This window comes from Pseudorca crassidens, chromosome 15, assembly GCF_039906515.1.
Source record: "Pseudorca crassidens isolate mPseCra1 chromosome 15, mPseCra1.hap1, whole genome shotgun sequence".
Lineage (NCBI taxonomy): Eukaryota > Metazoa > Chordata > Mammalia > Artiodactyla > Delphinidae > Pseudorca > Pseudorca crassidens.
Genome location: NC_090310.1, coordinates 65,460,684 through 65,476,876, shown reverse-complemented (window position 1 = coordinate 65,476,876; position 16,193 = coordinate 65,460,684). Strand labels below are relative to the sequence as shown.

General features: G+C 43.6%; 1 protein-coding gene across 6 annotated transcripts in view; it reads left to right on the top strand.

Annotated features, from left to right (window-relative positions):
- Positions 1-14,724, top strand: part of EDEM2 (ER degradation enhancing alpha-mannosidase like protein 2) — a 48,987-nt gene extending 34,263 nt beyond the window's left edge. For all 6 annotated transcript variants that reach the window (XM_067707928.1, XM_067707926.1, XM_067707931.1 and 3 more), the window contains 5 exons: positions 1,332-1,473; positions 3,113-3,237; positions 9,011-9,155; positions 11,952-12,073; positions 14,158-14,724. In XM_067707928.1, coding sequence (XP_067564029.1) covers positions 1,332-1,473; positions 3,113-3,237; positions 9,011-9,155; positions 11,952-12,073; positions 14,158-14,658 — 1,035 coding nt within the window. In that variant the 3' untranslated portion in view covers positions 14,659-14,724. The remainder of the gene's footprint in view (positions 1-1,331; positions 1,474-3,112; positions 3,238-9,010; positions 9,156-11,951; positions 12,074-14,157) is intronic.
- The last annotated feature ends 1,469 nt before the right edge of the window (positions 14,725-16,193 follow it).

Here is a 16,193-nt window from a genome sequence, read left to right as displayed (position 1 = left end):
TGCTGAGTCATTATGACTTATAAAGACTGTGTTGTCCGAAAGTGATTCAGGTGGAGGCACGTTTTATGCAAAGTCTGGTTCTAAGTCAGCTTGAAAAGTGAAACTTGTGTGAGGACTCCTTGACAGTCCCTTAAGAAGGTGCCACTCTGGAGAACTAGAGTAACCCCCTTAGTGTCCAACACAGGCAGTTTTTTCTCCAGCTCGGGAGCCATAGTGACTCCGTGACCACCCTGCCCACATCCTCTCAGCCCTTTATCATTTCCGTGCACACTGGCCTGTCTTCCAGTTGCCGTCACCCATGTCTTTTTGGCTACGGGCCTTTTCTGGTGCCTGGATCCTGCTCTGCTTGCACTTGGCTGGAAACGCCAGGTCTTAAATGCTACCCCAGAGCAGTTCTCAACCAGTGGCTGATACTGATGGGAGTTTATGGACAATCACCCTTGTTCCCCGGCCCTCGGGTGGGACCATGCTGAGGCTCGTGCTCTACACTGACTCCCAGAGCTGCCCGGTGGGATGGAGCTCCGTTTCCCATGGTGGTAACTTGCCTGACAGCACACCCTTTAGGGCTGCCTCCCTGCCCTGCCTCACTTTTCCCCTCCTCTTCCAGAGTTTCCAGGGACTCACCGTCCAAATCAACTACTTCCTGGCTTCCTTGCTGGGGCTCTGCCCAAACTAACACAGGACAATTAGCTGTTTCTTTGAATGAGTACCAAGTGAAGTTATCAGCTTCCATCGGGGTCTAAGTTATATGGACAACATATCTCTTCATTTAAATCTTTAAAATTTATTTTTAAATGGTTCACAAGTCAAAGGATACAAAAAAGTACGCAGTGACATCTGTGACCCGTCCTCCAGCTACCCAGTTCCTCTCCTTACAAGCAACTACTCTATCAGTTTCTTGGATGTCCTTCCCAAGTTGATTTATGGAAATACGGAAAGTATATCTTATGTCTTTAGACACTGGAATCGCATGCAGATTCTCAGGCTGAGAAGTCTGAGACAGATTGTGGGAACAGCACGTTCTCATCTCCCAGCTCACACTCACTCTAGACAGGGCATGAACACTCCAAGTCATTGTTCTTTTTTCAATTTTTGACCAGTGTGTATAATTAAGTCCTCCTAAACGTGCATGAGATGTGTCTCCACTGTACATATATGCAAGAGAGCTGGCCATGATCCAGCCTTGCCCCCCAACCCTGTACCCCGATAGCCTGCATGTCTCCCAAGAAGCACTGGGGTGCCTGCCTTGTATCTCACGGGACAGTCAGGGGTGTGGGGACATCCTTGTTTGGTCTTGGGCCCTCCTTTGACACCAAATGTCTCTCTCCTAGGTCGGCAACCACATCGATGTGCTCACTGGCAAGTGGGTGGCCCAGGACGCGGGCATTGGGGCTGGCGTGGACTCCTACTTTGAGTACCTGGTAAAAGGAGCCATCCTGCTTCAGGATAAGAAGCTCATGGCCATGTTCCTAGGTAAAAAGGGCAGGGTAAGGGGGCTTTTCCCCATGGTTTTCCCTATTGACATGTAGTTTATTTATAAACTTTCAGTTGCTCCCAAGTGCCTACAGAATCAGCTCTGCATTCAAAAGCACCATGGACTTACACTGCCCACTTGAGGCCCGCTACACCTTTTCATGCCTTCCTGCAAGAGCCAACTGAACCATGCTGGCTTCTCTACATGCAGCCCTGGATTTTTATTTCCTGGCCATTGCACATGGTGTTTCCTTTGCCTAAAATACCTTTTTTCCTGCCTTTATGTGTCCAAATTCTGTCCACCCGTTAAGGCCCAGCTTAAATGTCACTTTGCCCAGAAAATAGCTTGATTCTTCCTCAGAATTTAGGGCCTTCAGAATCTTTTTTTTTTTTTAATATATAAATTTATTCATTTATTTTGGCCACGTTGGGTTTTCGTTGCTTCGCGCAGGCTTTCCCTAGTTGTGACGAGCCGGGGCTACTATTCGTTGCGGTGCACGGGCTTCTCATTGCAGTGGCTTCTCTTGTTGCGGAGCACGGGCTCTAGGCATGCGTGCTTCAGTAGTTGTGGCACGTGGGCTCAGTAGTTGTGGCTCGCGGGCTCTAGAGCGCAGGCTCAGTAGTTGTGGTGCATGAGCTTAGTTGCTCCGCGGCATGTGGGATCTTCCCAGACCAGAGCTCGAACCCGTGTCCCCTGCATTGGCAGGCGGATTCTTAGCCACTGCGCCACCAGGGAAGCCCGGCATCATTTTTGCAGTCAGCTATCATCACAGTTACAGCTCTTCTAACTGAGTGCAGCATCCAGGCCTTATACTTCTGTACTCCCCACAGTGCTTTGCAGGCGGTAGCTGTAGATTAATGCCTGTTGAATAAAAGCAGTTTACCCTTCAGGCCCTTAGACACTAGTAGTAATGATACTGAGGAATTGTTGGGCACCTAATAATAATTATAGCTACCATTCATTTATTCAGCAAATATTTACTGAGTACCATTGATGTGTTAAGTTTTGTGCCAAGCACTGAACATGGACTATTTCGTTTCATCCGTACAACACTGTTTGAGATTGTCTTATTTATTTGCATGTTTTTGGTACTTTGTTCATTCAGATAATGCTTATTGTGCATATTTATTATGTACTATCTTCCTGTTGGGGATTCTGCAATCAACAAAACAAAGTCCTAGCTCTCATAGATTTACAGTCTAGGGGGAGTTATAAGTTCAAGTTCCCACTAGAACGCCAGCTCCCTGAGGGCTGGACTTTGTCTTATTTGCCACCCCCCAGGTGCCTGGCACCCGGTAGGCACTCAGTGAATATTGTTGAGTGAATAAATGACTGCACAGTCCCATGAGGTATATAACATTACTCTCCTCACTTTACAGATAATAAGACTGAGGCTTACGAGGAAAAAACTTGCCCGAGGTCACAGCTAACAAGTGGTAAAGCTGGAGCTGGAATTTGAGCCTGGAAGTTTGCCTCCAGAACCCATGCTCCTTCCTCTGTGCCTCCTTGCATCCTAGTCTGCTTTGAGGCTGGGCCACCCTAGGGTCTTGCAAATGTTTAAGTCCATCCTTCTGTTGCCAAAGCCTGCTTTTTGTGTCCCTCATCACTGATGTGTCCATCATCTTATCTCCTCTGCAGAATATAACAAAGCCATTCGGAATTACACCCGCTTCGATGACTGGTACCTGTGGGTGCAGATGTACAAGGGGACTGTGTCCATGCCAGTCTTCCAGTCTCTGGAGGCCTACTGGCCTGGTCTTCAGGTAGGAACGATCAGAGAGGGTGGTCCTTTTTCTATGGAACCGGCAAAGCAAGCTCATTCTAATGTATGAGTCAAAAAAGTGCTTGAGCACTTTTTTTTGGAGGGGTGGATTGGGGATGGGAGAGGGGCTTAGAGTGAGACAGATTTAAAGTTCTGCCAAACTGAATTTTCCAAGGGGACCTTTAAGGTGTCAGGAACTGAACTTCCAGCTTGCTGTGGAATGTTGTACCACTTAAAGTAGACAGGGCGGTAATAGCCATTGGCAATGACCATTTCTCCACTGGACATTTCTGTCACGTATCCTCATTCTTGACAGCGGGCCTAGGAAAGGGCGTGACAGCATCTGGGACTGCTCTGTCTGCCATCATTATGTGTGTCCATTACGTGGTCTGATAGAGTTGCAGCTGGAAGGGATCTTAGAGCCCATCTAATCCAGCCCCTATGTGTCCTAAAATATTTTTAATATTTTTATAAACAACTTCTTTTTAATCTTAAGAAATTAAGAAAAGGCAGTAACATGTAGATGGTGGTAAATTTTTCTTTTCTTTCTTTTTTTTTTTGCGGTACGCGGGCCTCTCACTGCCGTGGCCTCCCCCGTTGCGGAGCACAGGCTCCAGACGTGCAGGCTCAGCAGCCATGGCTCACGGGCCCAGCCGCTCCGCGGCATGTGGGATCCTCCCGGACCGGGGCACGAACCCGTGTCCCCTGCATCGGCAGGCGGACTCTCAGCCACTGCGCCACCAGGGAAGCCTGGTGGTAAATTTTTAAAGCACAACAAGGAATACAATGATAAGTCTCAAGCCCCCACCCTCAGATTCTCTCCCCAATCCAGCCCTTGTTGTCAGTTTTCTGTACCTCTTTCCAGAAATCCATGTACATAGGTATATGCGTATTTATAGCACCCTTTTTTCTTTAAGTAAATAGGAACATTTTTATTCTTTTTCACTGAATGTATCTTGGAGATCATTCTTTATTGATGCATAAAGATCAATTTTACTTTTTTAAACAGTTGCATATATTCCATGGAATAGATATATTGTCATTCATTTAAGTTGTTCCCCATTATATACTTTTAGCCAACCCTCTCATTTTATAGATGGGGAAAGAAGCTCAGAGAGAACTTGTTGATAACATTAAATATTGGTTCAACTCTTCTAAGATCTTCAAATTTAGCTGAGTGTCCCCTAAAAGAATTTTGAAAAATTATAGAGCCCCATGCATGTTTTTAATCTTATGAGTTTAAATAGTTGCATACCATTCCTTTTTCTCCTCCAACTCATATTTCCATTCTACCACTCCAACAGGATTTTATCCTAGTTATTATATTTTATGCTGAAAGCATTTTATTGTTCACCGTATCATATTTCTCTGTGACAAAATTTGTTCATACATAGAAATTTAAAATGTTTTTAAATTTCCCATGATCATAAGCTCTGAGTATTACATTTGTTTTCTTCTGGATTTAGTTATCATTAGTATGTAACTGATTAAAACAACATTTATAGCTTACAATTTTGGATGATTATAAACCTGGAAGTAATTTATTGGAAGTGCATTTCTTAATGAGATTTTTGGGGCTTTTTAAAGTTTTTAAGTAGTTCATGTATTTGTGCATGAATAATACATGTTGCTAAAACAGAGCACTGTTAAGCATCAGTTTTATTCCTGCTTTTCATTTTTTTAGATGTAAGTGCCGCGGAGCCTATGCACATAAATAAGTAGATGGAGATGGAAGGAGTTTGATATTGTAATATCATTCAGTTCTTTGAAATCATTGAGTTAATAGATTGAACCATATAAAATTGCCAGCATCAACCATTTTTGACCTGCAAATGTGGCAGTATTTTATGGTTCACTCTTTATATGGTTAAAAAAAATCACAAATGATCTGTCATCAAAAATTATTTTTAATGATGTCGCTGCTGACAACTTGACCAGTTCCTCTTTCAATTTTTTGAAGGCAAAGAATTGAAAGCCGTCTGATTTGCAGAAGGATTTGTTACCCAGTGGTTAGAGCCATTCATTTTTCTCAACACCTACACTAATATTTTAAATTTAACCTAGTTCAGTGCTCAGGACATTTTTATATCCAAGGACAATGTTCCGCAGTAAGGCTGGAGATTGTTGGTGGGTACACCTTGCTTTTATAAGATGGTAGGACAGTTGTGGAAGAGATAGAATGGGTAGCCTGCCTTTGTGTTGTAAGCATCTTTTCAGGCAGATCCATTTTAGGAAAATTAAGGATCAGGAAATCTATTTCCTTACAACTATTTGTGACTACATTCCTCTTGGAAAACCTGCTTGTACCACCCAGCCATACAACTGATCACACCCTTTGACTTTGCATGATTCTGTTTCTATGCATGTTCCTCAAGAAAATAATTGACCAGGGAAAGATGCAACCTGTACATGGATATTCCCAGCAGCAAAGTTCATGACAAAGAAAAACTAGAAATGGTCCAAATGCCCAGTAATGGAAGAAAAAATAAATGATTGTATTTTTTTCTTTTTTTAAATTGTGGTAAAATACACATAACATAAAATTTACCGTGTTAACCATTTTGAGTGTACAGTTCAGTGGTATTTATATTCATGTTGTGCAGCTATCACCACCATCCATCCCCATAACTCTCTTCACCTTGTAAGACTGAAATTCTATACCTTTGAAACAATAACTCCCCATTCTGTCCTCTCCTAGCCCCTGACAACCATCATTATTATTTTGTTTAACATCTTTATTGGAGTATAATTGCTTTACAATGGTGTGTTAGTTTCTGCTTTATAACAAAGTGAATCAGTTATATATATACATATATCCCCATATCCCCTCCCTCTTGCGTCTGCCTCCCACCCTCCCTATCCCACCCCTCTAGGTGGTCACAAAGCACCGAGCTGATCTCCCTGTGCTATGCAGCAGCTTCCCACTAGCTATCTGTTTTACATTTGGTAGTGTACATATGTCCACGCCACTCTCTCACTTCGTCCCAGCTTACCCTTCCCCCTCCCCACGTCCTCAAGTCCATTCTCTACGTCTGCGTCTTTATTCCTGTCCTGCCCCTGGGTTCTTCAGAACCTTTTTTTTTTAGATTCCACATATGTGTTAGCATATGGTATTTGTTTTTCTCTTTCTGACTTACTTCGCTCTGTATGACAGTCTCTAGGTCCATCCACCTCATTACACATAACTCAATTTCGTTTCTTTTTATGGCTGAGTAATATTCCATTGTATATATGTGCCACATCTTCTTTATCCATTCGTCTGTGGATGGACAGGTTGCTTCCATGTCCTGGCTATTGTAAATAGTGCTGCAGTGAACATTGTGGTACATGACTCATTTTGAATTATGGTTTTCTCAGGGTATGTGCCCAGCAGTGGGATTGCTGGGTCATACCACCATTATGTTTTGTGTCTTTATGATTTTGACTGCTCCAGGTATCTCATATCAGTGGAATCATACAGTATTTGTTTTCTTGTGGCTGGCTTATTTCATTTAGCATAATGTCCCTCAAGGTTCATGCTTGTAGCATGTGTCAGAATTTCCTTCTTTTTTAAGGCTGAATAATATTCCTTTGTATGTATATACCACACTTTGCCGTCTTTGTATAGGATTTGTGTGCTTTGTGTGTGGCACTTTTCCTGCTTTAAGAACGGGTCCTGGGGTTATTTCTCTATGAGTTTATAATAACACTAATAACTAACATTTAGCTGACAGTCTGTCTGGCACATAGAGGTGATAAATATTTATGAAAGAATGATTTATGTGCTGGGCATTTTACACAGAATCATCACAACACGCCGAGGTAAACGATGTTTCATAGATGAAGAAAGGAGGCTTATAGACATTAAATTTGTTCATTTACTCAACAAATATTTGAGTGCCTGCTGTATTCCAGGCCCTGTCCTCGTGAACTTTATAGAGGGTGAGACACAAAGAAAAACTTAGACATATTCATAAAATAATAAGTTGCAATGAAGGAAACAAATTAGAGGCTAAAAGAGAGACTATTGGATGGGGACTTACTTTAGATAAGAAGGCCTCTCAGAAGTGGTGATGCTCAAGCTGATATGTGAAGAACTGGGGTGGGGGACGATGTTCCAGGCAGAGGAAACATGATGTGTGAAGGTCCCGAGGCAGGAAAGAGTTGGGTGTTTATCAAAGACAAAAGCAGCATGGCCACAGTCCAGGGAAGGGAAAGATCAGTCAATGGAAAGTCAGCAGTGGCCAGATTGCTCAGGGCCTTGAGGGCCGTGGTGAGGTGTCTTGACCTTAAGCTGAGCCCGTGGAAAGCCACTGAGTAAGACAGTTACTCTGGCTGCCTTGGGAAGAGTGGACTGGAGAAGACAAGTGGTAGGACCAGTGAGGAGGCCTTTGAGGTCATCCCAGTGCAAGATGCAGGTGAACAGGTGGTGGCTCTGGAGATAAAGAGAAAACTCTTGATGTTTTAGAGAGAGAGAATTGATAGGAGTTGCTGATGGAATGGATGTGGGAGTGGGGGAAGAGGGAGGAGTCAAGGATGGCCAGCAGGTATCTGGCCAGAGTGGAATCAGTGGAAGGTGGTGCCGTTTACTGAAAAGGGAGAGAGGTGAGAGGAGGGAGGCAGCTTTGCGGGAGAGTGAAGGGACCGATAGTTTTGTTTGGAAACTGTCAAGTTTGTTCTATCCTTGAGACATCCAGTGGAGATGTCAGGAAGGTCAGCTGTTTCCCTGTGAGCTTACAGTAATACGAATAGCTACATAGAAGCACCTAGTAAAATTACAAGTGCATATAGTCTCAGATTCAGCAATCCCAACTCTGGAAATGTGTCTTACAGACACGCTTCACATATGTTTGAGGTGACATATGTATGGGGTTATTTATTGCAGCATTGATTATTGTAGCAAATAGCAAAAAATTGGAACCAAGCCAACTAGCTATCAATAGGGAACTAATTAAATTGTGGTCCAAGCAATGGAATACTATGCAACTGTATAAATAGGAGGAGGGAGTGCTTTATGTACTTACATGGAAAAATTGAGATGTATTGTTAAATGAATAAAGGAAGCTACAGAAAAGTATATTTAATAAGACGTATTTAATGTGGGGGAAATAATACATACTCATGCATCTTTGCTTATGTTTACAAACTAATGCAAAATGGTTATTTGCTGGGGGGTAGGGTGTGAGTGAGATTAAGTACAATCAATCTTTTTCTTATTCTTAGAATTTTGAATCAGATGGCTGACTTACCTACTTAAAAGCAGTTAGTAGCCAGTATTGACTGAGCACGTACTGGTAGGCAGGGACATTGTATACAGCCTCTGTCCCTCACAACAATGTAAAATATACGTTGTATTTTGCATGTTAGAGACGAGGCTCAGAGAAGTTAAGTGTCTGGTTTGAGGCAGCACACTGAGTAAATGGCCGACTCTGGGTTTGATCACAGGTCTTTTTGGCTCCAAAGCCTTCGCTTCCTCTTTTCCCTGAGGTTGTGTGTGGGTTTTTTTTTTTGTTTTTGTTTTGTTTTTTTATTTGCGGTACGCGGGCCTCTCACTGTTGTGGCCTCTCCCGTTGCGGAGCACAGGTTCCTGACGCGCAGGCTCAGCGGCCATGGCTCACGGGCCCAGCCGCTCCGTGGCATGTGGGATCTTCCCGGACTGGGGCACGAACCCGCGTCCCCTGCATCGGCAGGCGGACTCTCAACCACTGCGCCACCAGGGAAGCCCGTGTGTGGGGTTTTGTATGTGGGTTTCCTGCCTGGTGGCTGCTTGCCTGACAACCACTTCTCTCCGACAGACCCTCATTGGGGACATTGACAATGCCATGAGGACCTTCCTCAACTACTACACCGTCTGGAAGCAGTTTGGGGGGCTCCCGGAATTCTACAACATTCCTCAGGGATATACAGTGGAGAAGCGAGAGGGTTACCCGCTTCGACCGGGTAAGCAGCATCTCTGGCCTACTGCCAGCCCACAGGCTCTGATTCTCAGAATCCCAACCCCTCGCATATCTATGAGGCTCCATGCCTCACAAGTGCTCACAGCTCCATTTTTTTCCCATCTGCTTCTTCCAGTGGCTCTGGATGGTTTTCCTTCTAGGAATTATTTATCCCCCTTATTTTCAGAGAAGGAGACGGAAGCCTAGTGGGTTGAAATGGCTTGCCCAAGGCTGTTAAGTATAGGAGCTAGGACTGGAACCCAGGTCTCCTAATTACATCTTATGCTCTTTCAAACCCAGACAAGCAAGTGAGATGGAAAAAGCCAGGCTGACGCCTTTTGAGTTCTTGCCATTGGGATTTCAGATGTGGAGGCACACTTTGTTAAGTCAGTGGGTCAGGTCAGATAAGTTGTGCATCTATGGAACGTTAGAACTTTGGAATGGACTTTAGGAGTGAATCATCTCTTCTCGTCCACCTCCTCACTTGCAGGTCAGCAGTCAAGATGTAGAGAAGAAAGGGACAACACACTTGAGAACTCTTCTAAGTTCCTTTCCAGCTCCGATCTTATGACTCACTGAAGGAAAGTTAAACATTGTGAGGAGAGGAAGGGAAAGGGGGACAGAGGAAGGAAGCTGAGTCAGCACACAGTCATCTCCCCTCCCCCCTAAAATAGGTTACATTCCCATTGTTTTAGACTCTTCCTACCTGAATGCCTTTTAGCTGTGGGATGGGCCTTCTAATGGGTTCTGCCCATCCTGCCATCCTCGGCTCCACTTCCTTCCTCCTCTAACCCTGTAGTCCTCTAAGTGATTGCTGTAGGAGTCTTGGAGGGGGACCAGAAGCGGGAGTAAAGCAGCAACTGGAAGCAGCAAATTAGTCACTTTTGACTCCTTAGAGGCTGCTGTTTTTAGTATTTCTCATGCATTTATTCTCATGGCATTTTTTTTTTTTTAAAGAGAAAATACTCAGATGGTATTGGATCCCATGTTACCAATAGATAAAATGAAGACAGAGATTGGGACTAAATGTAAGACTTAGACATGTGCATTCTCAAGGTTAGAGGGAACCTGAGAGGTCTTCTAATCGAAATCCCCCTGCAATAGCCCTGTCAAGTGGTTATCTCATCTTTGTTTGATTACCACCAGTGACAGGGGGCTCACTACTTAAGGAGGCAACATGTTTTGTTTGCAGGAATGCTCAGTGGAAAGCAAGGTACCACAGCCAGGAATCCAGAAATGTCTTAGACCAGTCACCCTTCCTATCCCAAAACAATAGCAAATGGGAGATAAGGTACTATTCTATGATTAGATTGGCCAGTCCCTGACGCTCTGGTGCATGTATCCGATCAGCAGTGCTGGAGCACAGAACCTAGCCTAAAAGCCTCTGAAGGGCTTAACCTCCACCTAAGTCCAAATCTAAACCTTGGGCTGTCACCCTCTTCTAGAGAGTTGGCTAGATATACAGGAAATTAAAGCATTTACTAGCATACACAGGCCCATGTGTGAGGAAGAGAAAACAAGAAACAAGATACTTGAGTATCTTGTTTACTGAGTATACTGAGTCAGCCAGCTGTGAGAAGCATAAGGAGAGGCTTCCCATGAGGACACCATCTTTTCTGTCTTTGAACACACACAGTGTGTTCATCTACCAGTAAATGTGCCCCAATCTTTGCTTAGAATACGAGTGATTAGATTAGCCAGTGTCTAGAGGCCTGTGGGGTAAACAGAGAGAGAAGTAGGAGAAAACTGGAGAGATAGGCAGCGATCTTTTCTCCAAAAATAAGTAATGGAGTTTGCAGTAAAAAATCAAAAGGGGGAAAAGTACTGATCAAGGGCTAGGAGGAAACGGGATGTAGAACATCAGGAGGAGACGTTGGTATAGGGAGGGGAGAGGTGTTCTTTCCTCTCTGAGAAAAAAGAGGTGAAGAAGTAGGAAAGTCTGTTGAGCTGTAGCTTTTGCCTACTGGGCCCACCCTAGAAATCAAATCTTTTCCATAACAGCTCTCTAGATATCTGAAAGCAACAAACACATTTTGCTAAGTTTTCTTTTCTCTGGGATAAATATTCCCATCTGGTCCAATTCCTGTTGACTAGTTGGCGAATATTCATCTTATGATGGGGCCCATGTGTGAACGTCAAATTCCAGTTGTGGTGTAGAACAGGGCAAGACTGTTGCCTTGTTCTGGGCACAGAGAACTGATGGCTGCATCTTTGTTAGATTGAAAGTTGATTCTTGAGTATCTTAACCTTTATCTTTTGGCCTATCCCATCTTGGAAAGGGCCTTGTAATGACAGGCTCATACTCTTTTAAGTTTTAGGATTAGGTTAGGCTGTAAGTGACAGACACAAAGTAGTAGCTTAGATAAAATAGAAATTTATTTCTCTGGTCTTACATGACTGTCTTTGGTGGCAGGGACCTTAATCCCACACCTGCCTGCTGGGAATAGTTGTTAGTCTAGGCGTCCATGTGCTTGGATAAAGTTAGCTCTTCTGTTACTAAGGAAGAAGGAGGGAACAGATATTGGGAGATAGGCAGCCGCCTCTGCCACCTTCCCTATCCCAGAACCTGGCTGCCTGTCTCTCCCTTGGGATGGGATTCCATGGTCCACTAAGTCCACTAAGCTTCAGACTGGGTATATTGGCTCTGAAGATTCAGTATTGAGTGAGTTGTCCCATGTTCCCCCTAGTTGGACCCTGTGGACATGGTGTGGAGAGAAGGAATCTCTCACTGGCCCAGGCAGTCCCCAAGCCTTCTCTGCCCAGCCACTGGGTGAAGGAAGGTCTACTTTGAACTTTGCAGAACTCATTGAGAGCGCCATGTACCTCTACCGTGCCACGGGGGACCCCACCCTCTTAGAACTCGGAAGAGATGCTGTGGAATCCATCGAAAAAATCAGCAAGGTGGAATGTGGATTTGCCACAGTAAGTGTTTCCACGGGCCCAAGAATTGGGAAATGTCTCCCCCTGCTGCTAAAGAGCCTCTGGAATATTAGCACTGGAAGGAACCTTAGAGATATAAGCAATGCCTTTATTTTATAGATGGGGAGACTGAGGAGCAGAAGCTGAGAGCCTTGCTAAAGGTCACAGAGCTAGTAGAGGTGGAGCTAGGATTAGTTCCCAGGGGTCTTGACTCCATGCCCTTGGCGTTCTCCCTGCTTCATAGATCCTTTAGCTGTCAGAATAGGCTACTTGGCAAGGGTGAGTATTGTGAAACATTTTGCGAAAAGGCTTGTAAAATGGATTCTAGAAGGGAATTACAGAGTCCCATAGCCTTATTTGCAAACCCAGGGATCCTTAATGGAACAGCTGTACTGATCTCACAGATATTTACTGAGCGTCTTTCACGGGCCAGGCACTGTGCTAGGCTGAGGGTTATAGCAATGAAGAAAGACCAAGCCCCTGAGCTGACATTTTAGTAGAAAAAATAAAGAATGTGTATCTGGAAGACAGAAAGAAGGCCAGTGTGGCTGGAGGGCGTGAGCAGGGAGGAAAGTGGGAGGAGATACAGCCCCAGAAGTAGGCAGCGGCTAGATTGTGCAGGGCTTTGTATAAGTCGTGGGGAAGAGTTTGGCTTTTGTTCTGCTTGGAATGATAAGCCTTGGGAGCATTTTCAGCAGAGCAGTGACGTGCTCTGATTTGTATTTTAGAAAGAGCACTCTGGCTGCTCTGTGGGGAATGGACTGAAAGGGTTAAGGATGAGAGCCATGTCACATCCTGAGAGGACCCAGGCAGGCAAGACAGAAATAAACAGTGGTTACAGACATGTAAAAACCAAATGTGTAAGCAAATAGCCTGGAAGCCTATTTGCCAAAAAGCCTGCAGAGGTTTTTTTTAGGGTAAGGAATTAAAAACAAACAAAAACCTTCTTTTTCAAAAAGTTGTAATGTGATTATATTCTATAAGTAAAACATAGATACATGTTTTTAAAGAAAAGACCTATATGTGTAGGAGAAATATACAGCAATGATATGTTTTAGTTTCTAATATGTTGTATTTTATGAAAAGCCAAAGTGGATGAGCCCGTTGGGCCCTTAGGAACTCTTGACTTATTTCCATGAAAATGAAGTCTTTTGGAGCCCTTCCAAGGCGAATGATGGGAACAGGCAACTGACTCCTTGGCCTTTGGCAAACAGGGCAAGAGAATAATAATTCTTGGTACATCAAGTCCATGTTTTAGTCACATTTTTTTGGTGTAAAATAGATGTCTACTGAGAATTAGTTTCGTTTAAGAAAATGTATTGCTAATTCTGAGAAGCTAAAATAAATATTTGTAGCAAGTAAACTTACTCATCCCTGACTGTAAACTCAGTATGAATTTCTCTTCATAAAGACTCCTAATTAGTTGTTTATAAGAGCAAAAAACTTGGTAACCTCCTTAATGTCTGTCAAGGGAGGATTAGCTAAGTAAATGATGCTACATTTTTGCATCATTAAGAAGGGAATGATTAGATCAATGTTTAGAGTCACAAAAGGGTAAGGTAAAGGGGTTAGGAGATTGTTGTATCATGTAGGGGGGCCAGGGAAGACCATTCTGATGAGGTAGCATTTGAGCAGAGACCTGAAGGAAGTGAAAGAGTGGGAGGGCATCTGAAGGAGGAGTGTTCCAGGTTGCGAGGACACCAATGAAAAGAACTGGGCTGGGCATGTGCTTGTTCACAGACAGAAAGGCCATGTGGCTGGACCTGCGAGAACCAGGGAGAGAGCAGGAAGAGATGAGGTCAGGGAGGGAGCAGAAGCCAGATCACCAAGGACCTGTTAGGCCACGATAAGGACTTTGATTTTAGTCTGTGGGCAATGGGATGTCAACAGAGGGTTTTCCGTGAAGGAGTGACAGGTAAGATTTATGATATAAATATACTTTAGGGACAAAGTTCTGGAAAGTTAAGTGATTTGCCCAAAGGCCTGCAGTCACCTAGTGGCAGAGCAGGAATGCCTGACAGGGTCCCCTGACCCTTTCTGCTGTACTGTGATGCTGGTCTGACTTGCTTCCCTCCCCCACGTGGCAGATCAAAGATCTGCGAGACCACAAGCTTGACAACCGCATGGAGTCCTTCTTCCTGGCCGAGACCGTGAAATACCTCTACCTGCTCTTTGACCCGACCAACTTCATCCACAACAATGGCTCCACCTTCGATGTGGTGGTAACCCCCTACGGGGAGTGCATCCTGGGGGCCGGGGGTTACATCTTCAACACTGAAGCACACCCCATTGACCCCGCCGCCCTGCACTGTTGCCGGAGGCTGAAGGAAGAGCAGTGGGAAGTAGAAGATCTGATGAGGGAATTCTACTCTCTCAAACGGAATAGGTCGAGATTTCAGAAAAAAACTATGAGCTCAGGGCCATGGGAACCCCCAACAGGGCCAGGGACATTGTCCTCCCCTGAAAACTATGACCGGGCAAGGGAGAAGAAGCCCACCAAGCAGAAAATCCCACTTCTTAGCTGCCCTAGTCAGCCCTTTACCTCAAAGTTGGCATTACTGGGACAGGTTTTCCTAGATTCCTCATAACCACTGGATGATACTTTGTTTGTTTTTGAAACTAAACTATAACAATAAATCTGCTTTTGATGATCATGGTTTTCTATTTTACATATTGGATCATTTCATGAGATTTCATTCAAAGAAAGGGTTCATGGCTAAAAACAATTGCGAATCTAGTTTGTTTTTCTCATACAGTTGGAGAAACAGCTAAACATAAAAGACTCCAGGGGTTGATAATTGAATCTCCCTTCCTTTCAAAGTTCCCATTTTCTGGAGGGTGTTATAAATGTATTTGTTAGTTCTTTTCTGGGGGGGAGGGATTTTCATTTTTTACTTTTATTTGAAGTATAGTTGACTTACAAAATTACATAAGTTCCAGGTGTACAACATAGTGATTAGATATTTTTATACATTACAAAATGATCACCACGATAAGTCTAGCTACCATCTGTCACCATACAAAGTTATTACAGTATTACTGACTATATTCCCTGTGCTGTACATTACATCCCTGTGACTTATTTATTTTATAACTGGAATTTTGTACCTCTTAATCTCCCTCACGTATTTCATTCTTCCCCCCACCCCACCACCCCTCTGGCAACCACCAGTTTGAGTTTGTTTCTGTTTTGTTATGTTTGTTCATTTGTTTTGTTTTTTTATGTTTCACATAAGTGAAATCATATGGTATTTGTCTTTCTCTGACTTTCTTCCCTTAACATAATATCATCTAGGTCCATCCATATTTTTACAGAGGGCAAGATTTCATTCTTTTTTGTGGCTGAGTAAATATTCCACTGCGTGTGCACACGTGTGTGTGTGTGTGTGTGTGTGTGTGTACACAAACCACATCTTTTTTATTTTCAACATCTTTATTGGAGTATAATTGCTCTACAGTGGTGCGTTAGCTTCTGCTGTACAACAAAGTGAATCAGCCATACGTATACACATATTCCCATATCCCCTCCCTCTTGGGTCTCCCTCCCACCCTCCCTATCCCTCCCCTCTAGGTGGTCACAAAGCACCAAGCTGATCTCCCTGTGCTATGCAGCTGCTTCCCACCAGCCATCCATTCTACATTTGGTAGTGTATATATGTCCATGCCACTCTCTCACTTCGTCCAAACCACATCTTTATCCATTCATCTATTGGTGGACATTTAGGTTGCTTTCATATCTTGACTATTGTAAGTAATGCTGCAATGAACATAGGCATGCATAATCTTTTCAAATTAGTGTTTTTGTTTATTTCAAATAAATGCCAGAAATGGAATCGCTGGATCTTATGGTAGTTCTATTTTTATTTTTTTGAGGAATCTCCATACTGTTTTCCACAGTGGCTGCATCAATTTACATTCCCACCAACAGTGCACAGGGGATCCCTTTTCTCCACATCCTCGCCCACACTTGTTATTTGTTGTCTTTTTGATGATAGCCATTCTGACAGGTGTGAGGTAATATCTCATTGTGTTTTGATTTGCATTTCCTGATGATCAGTGATGGTGAGCATCTTTTCATGTGTTTGTTGGTTATCTGTATGTCTTCTTTAGAAAAATGTCTATT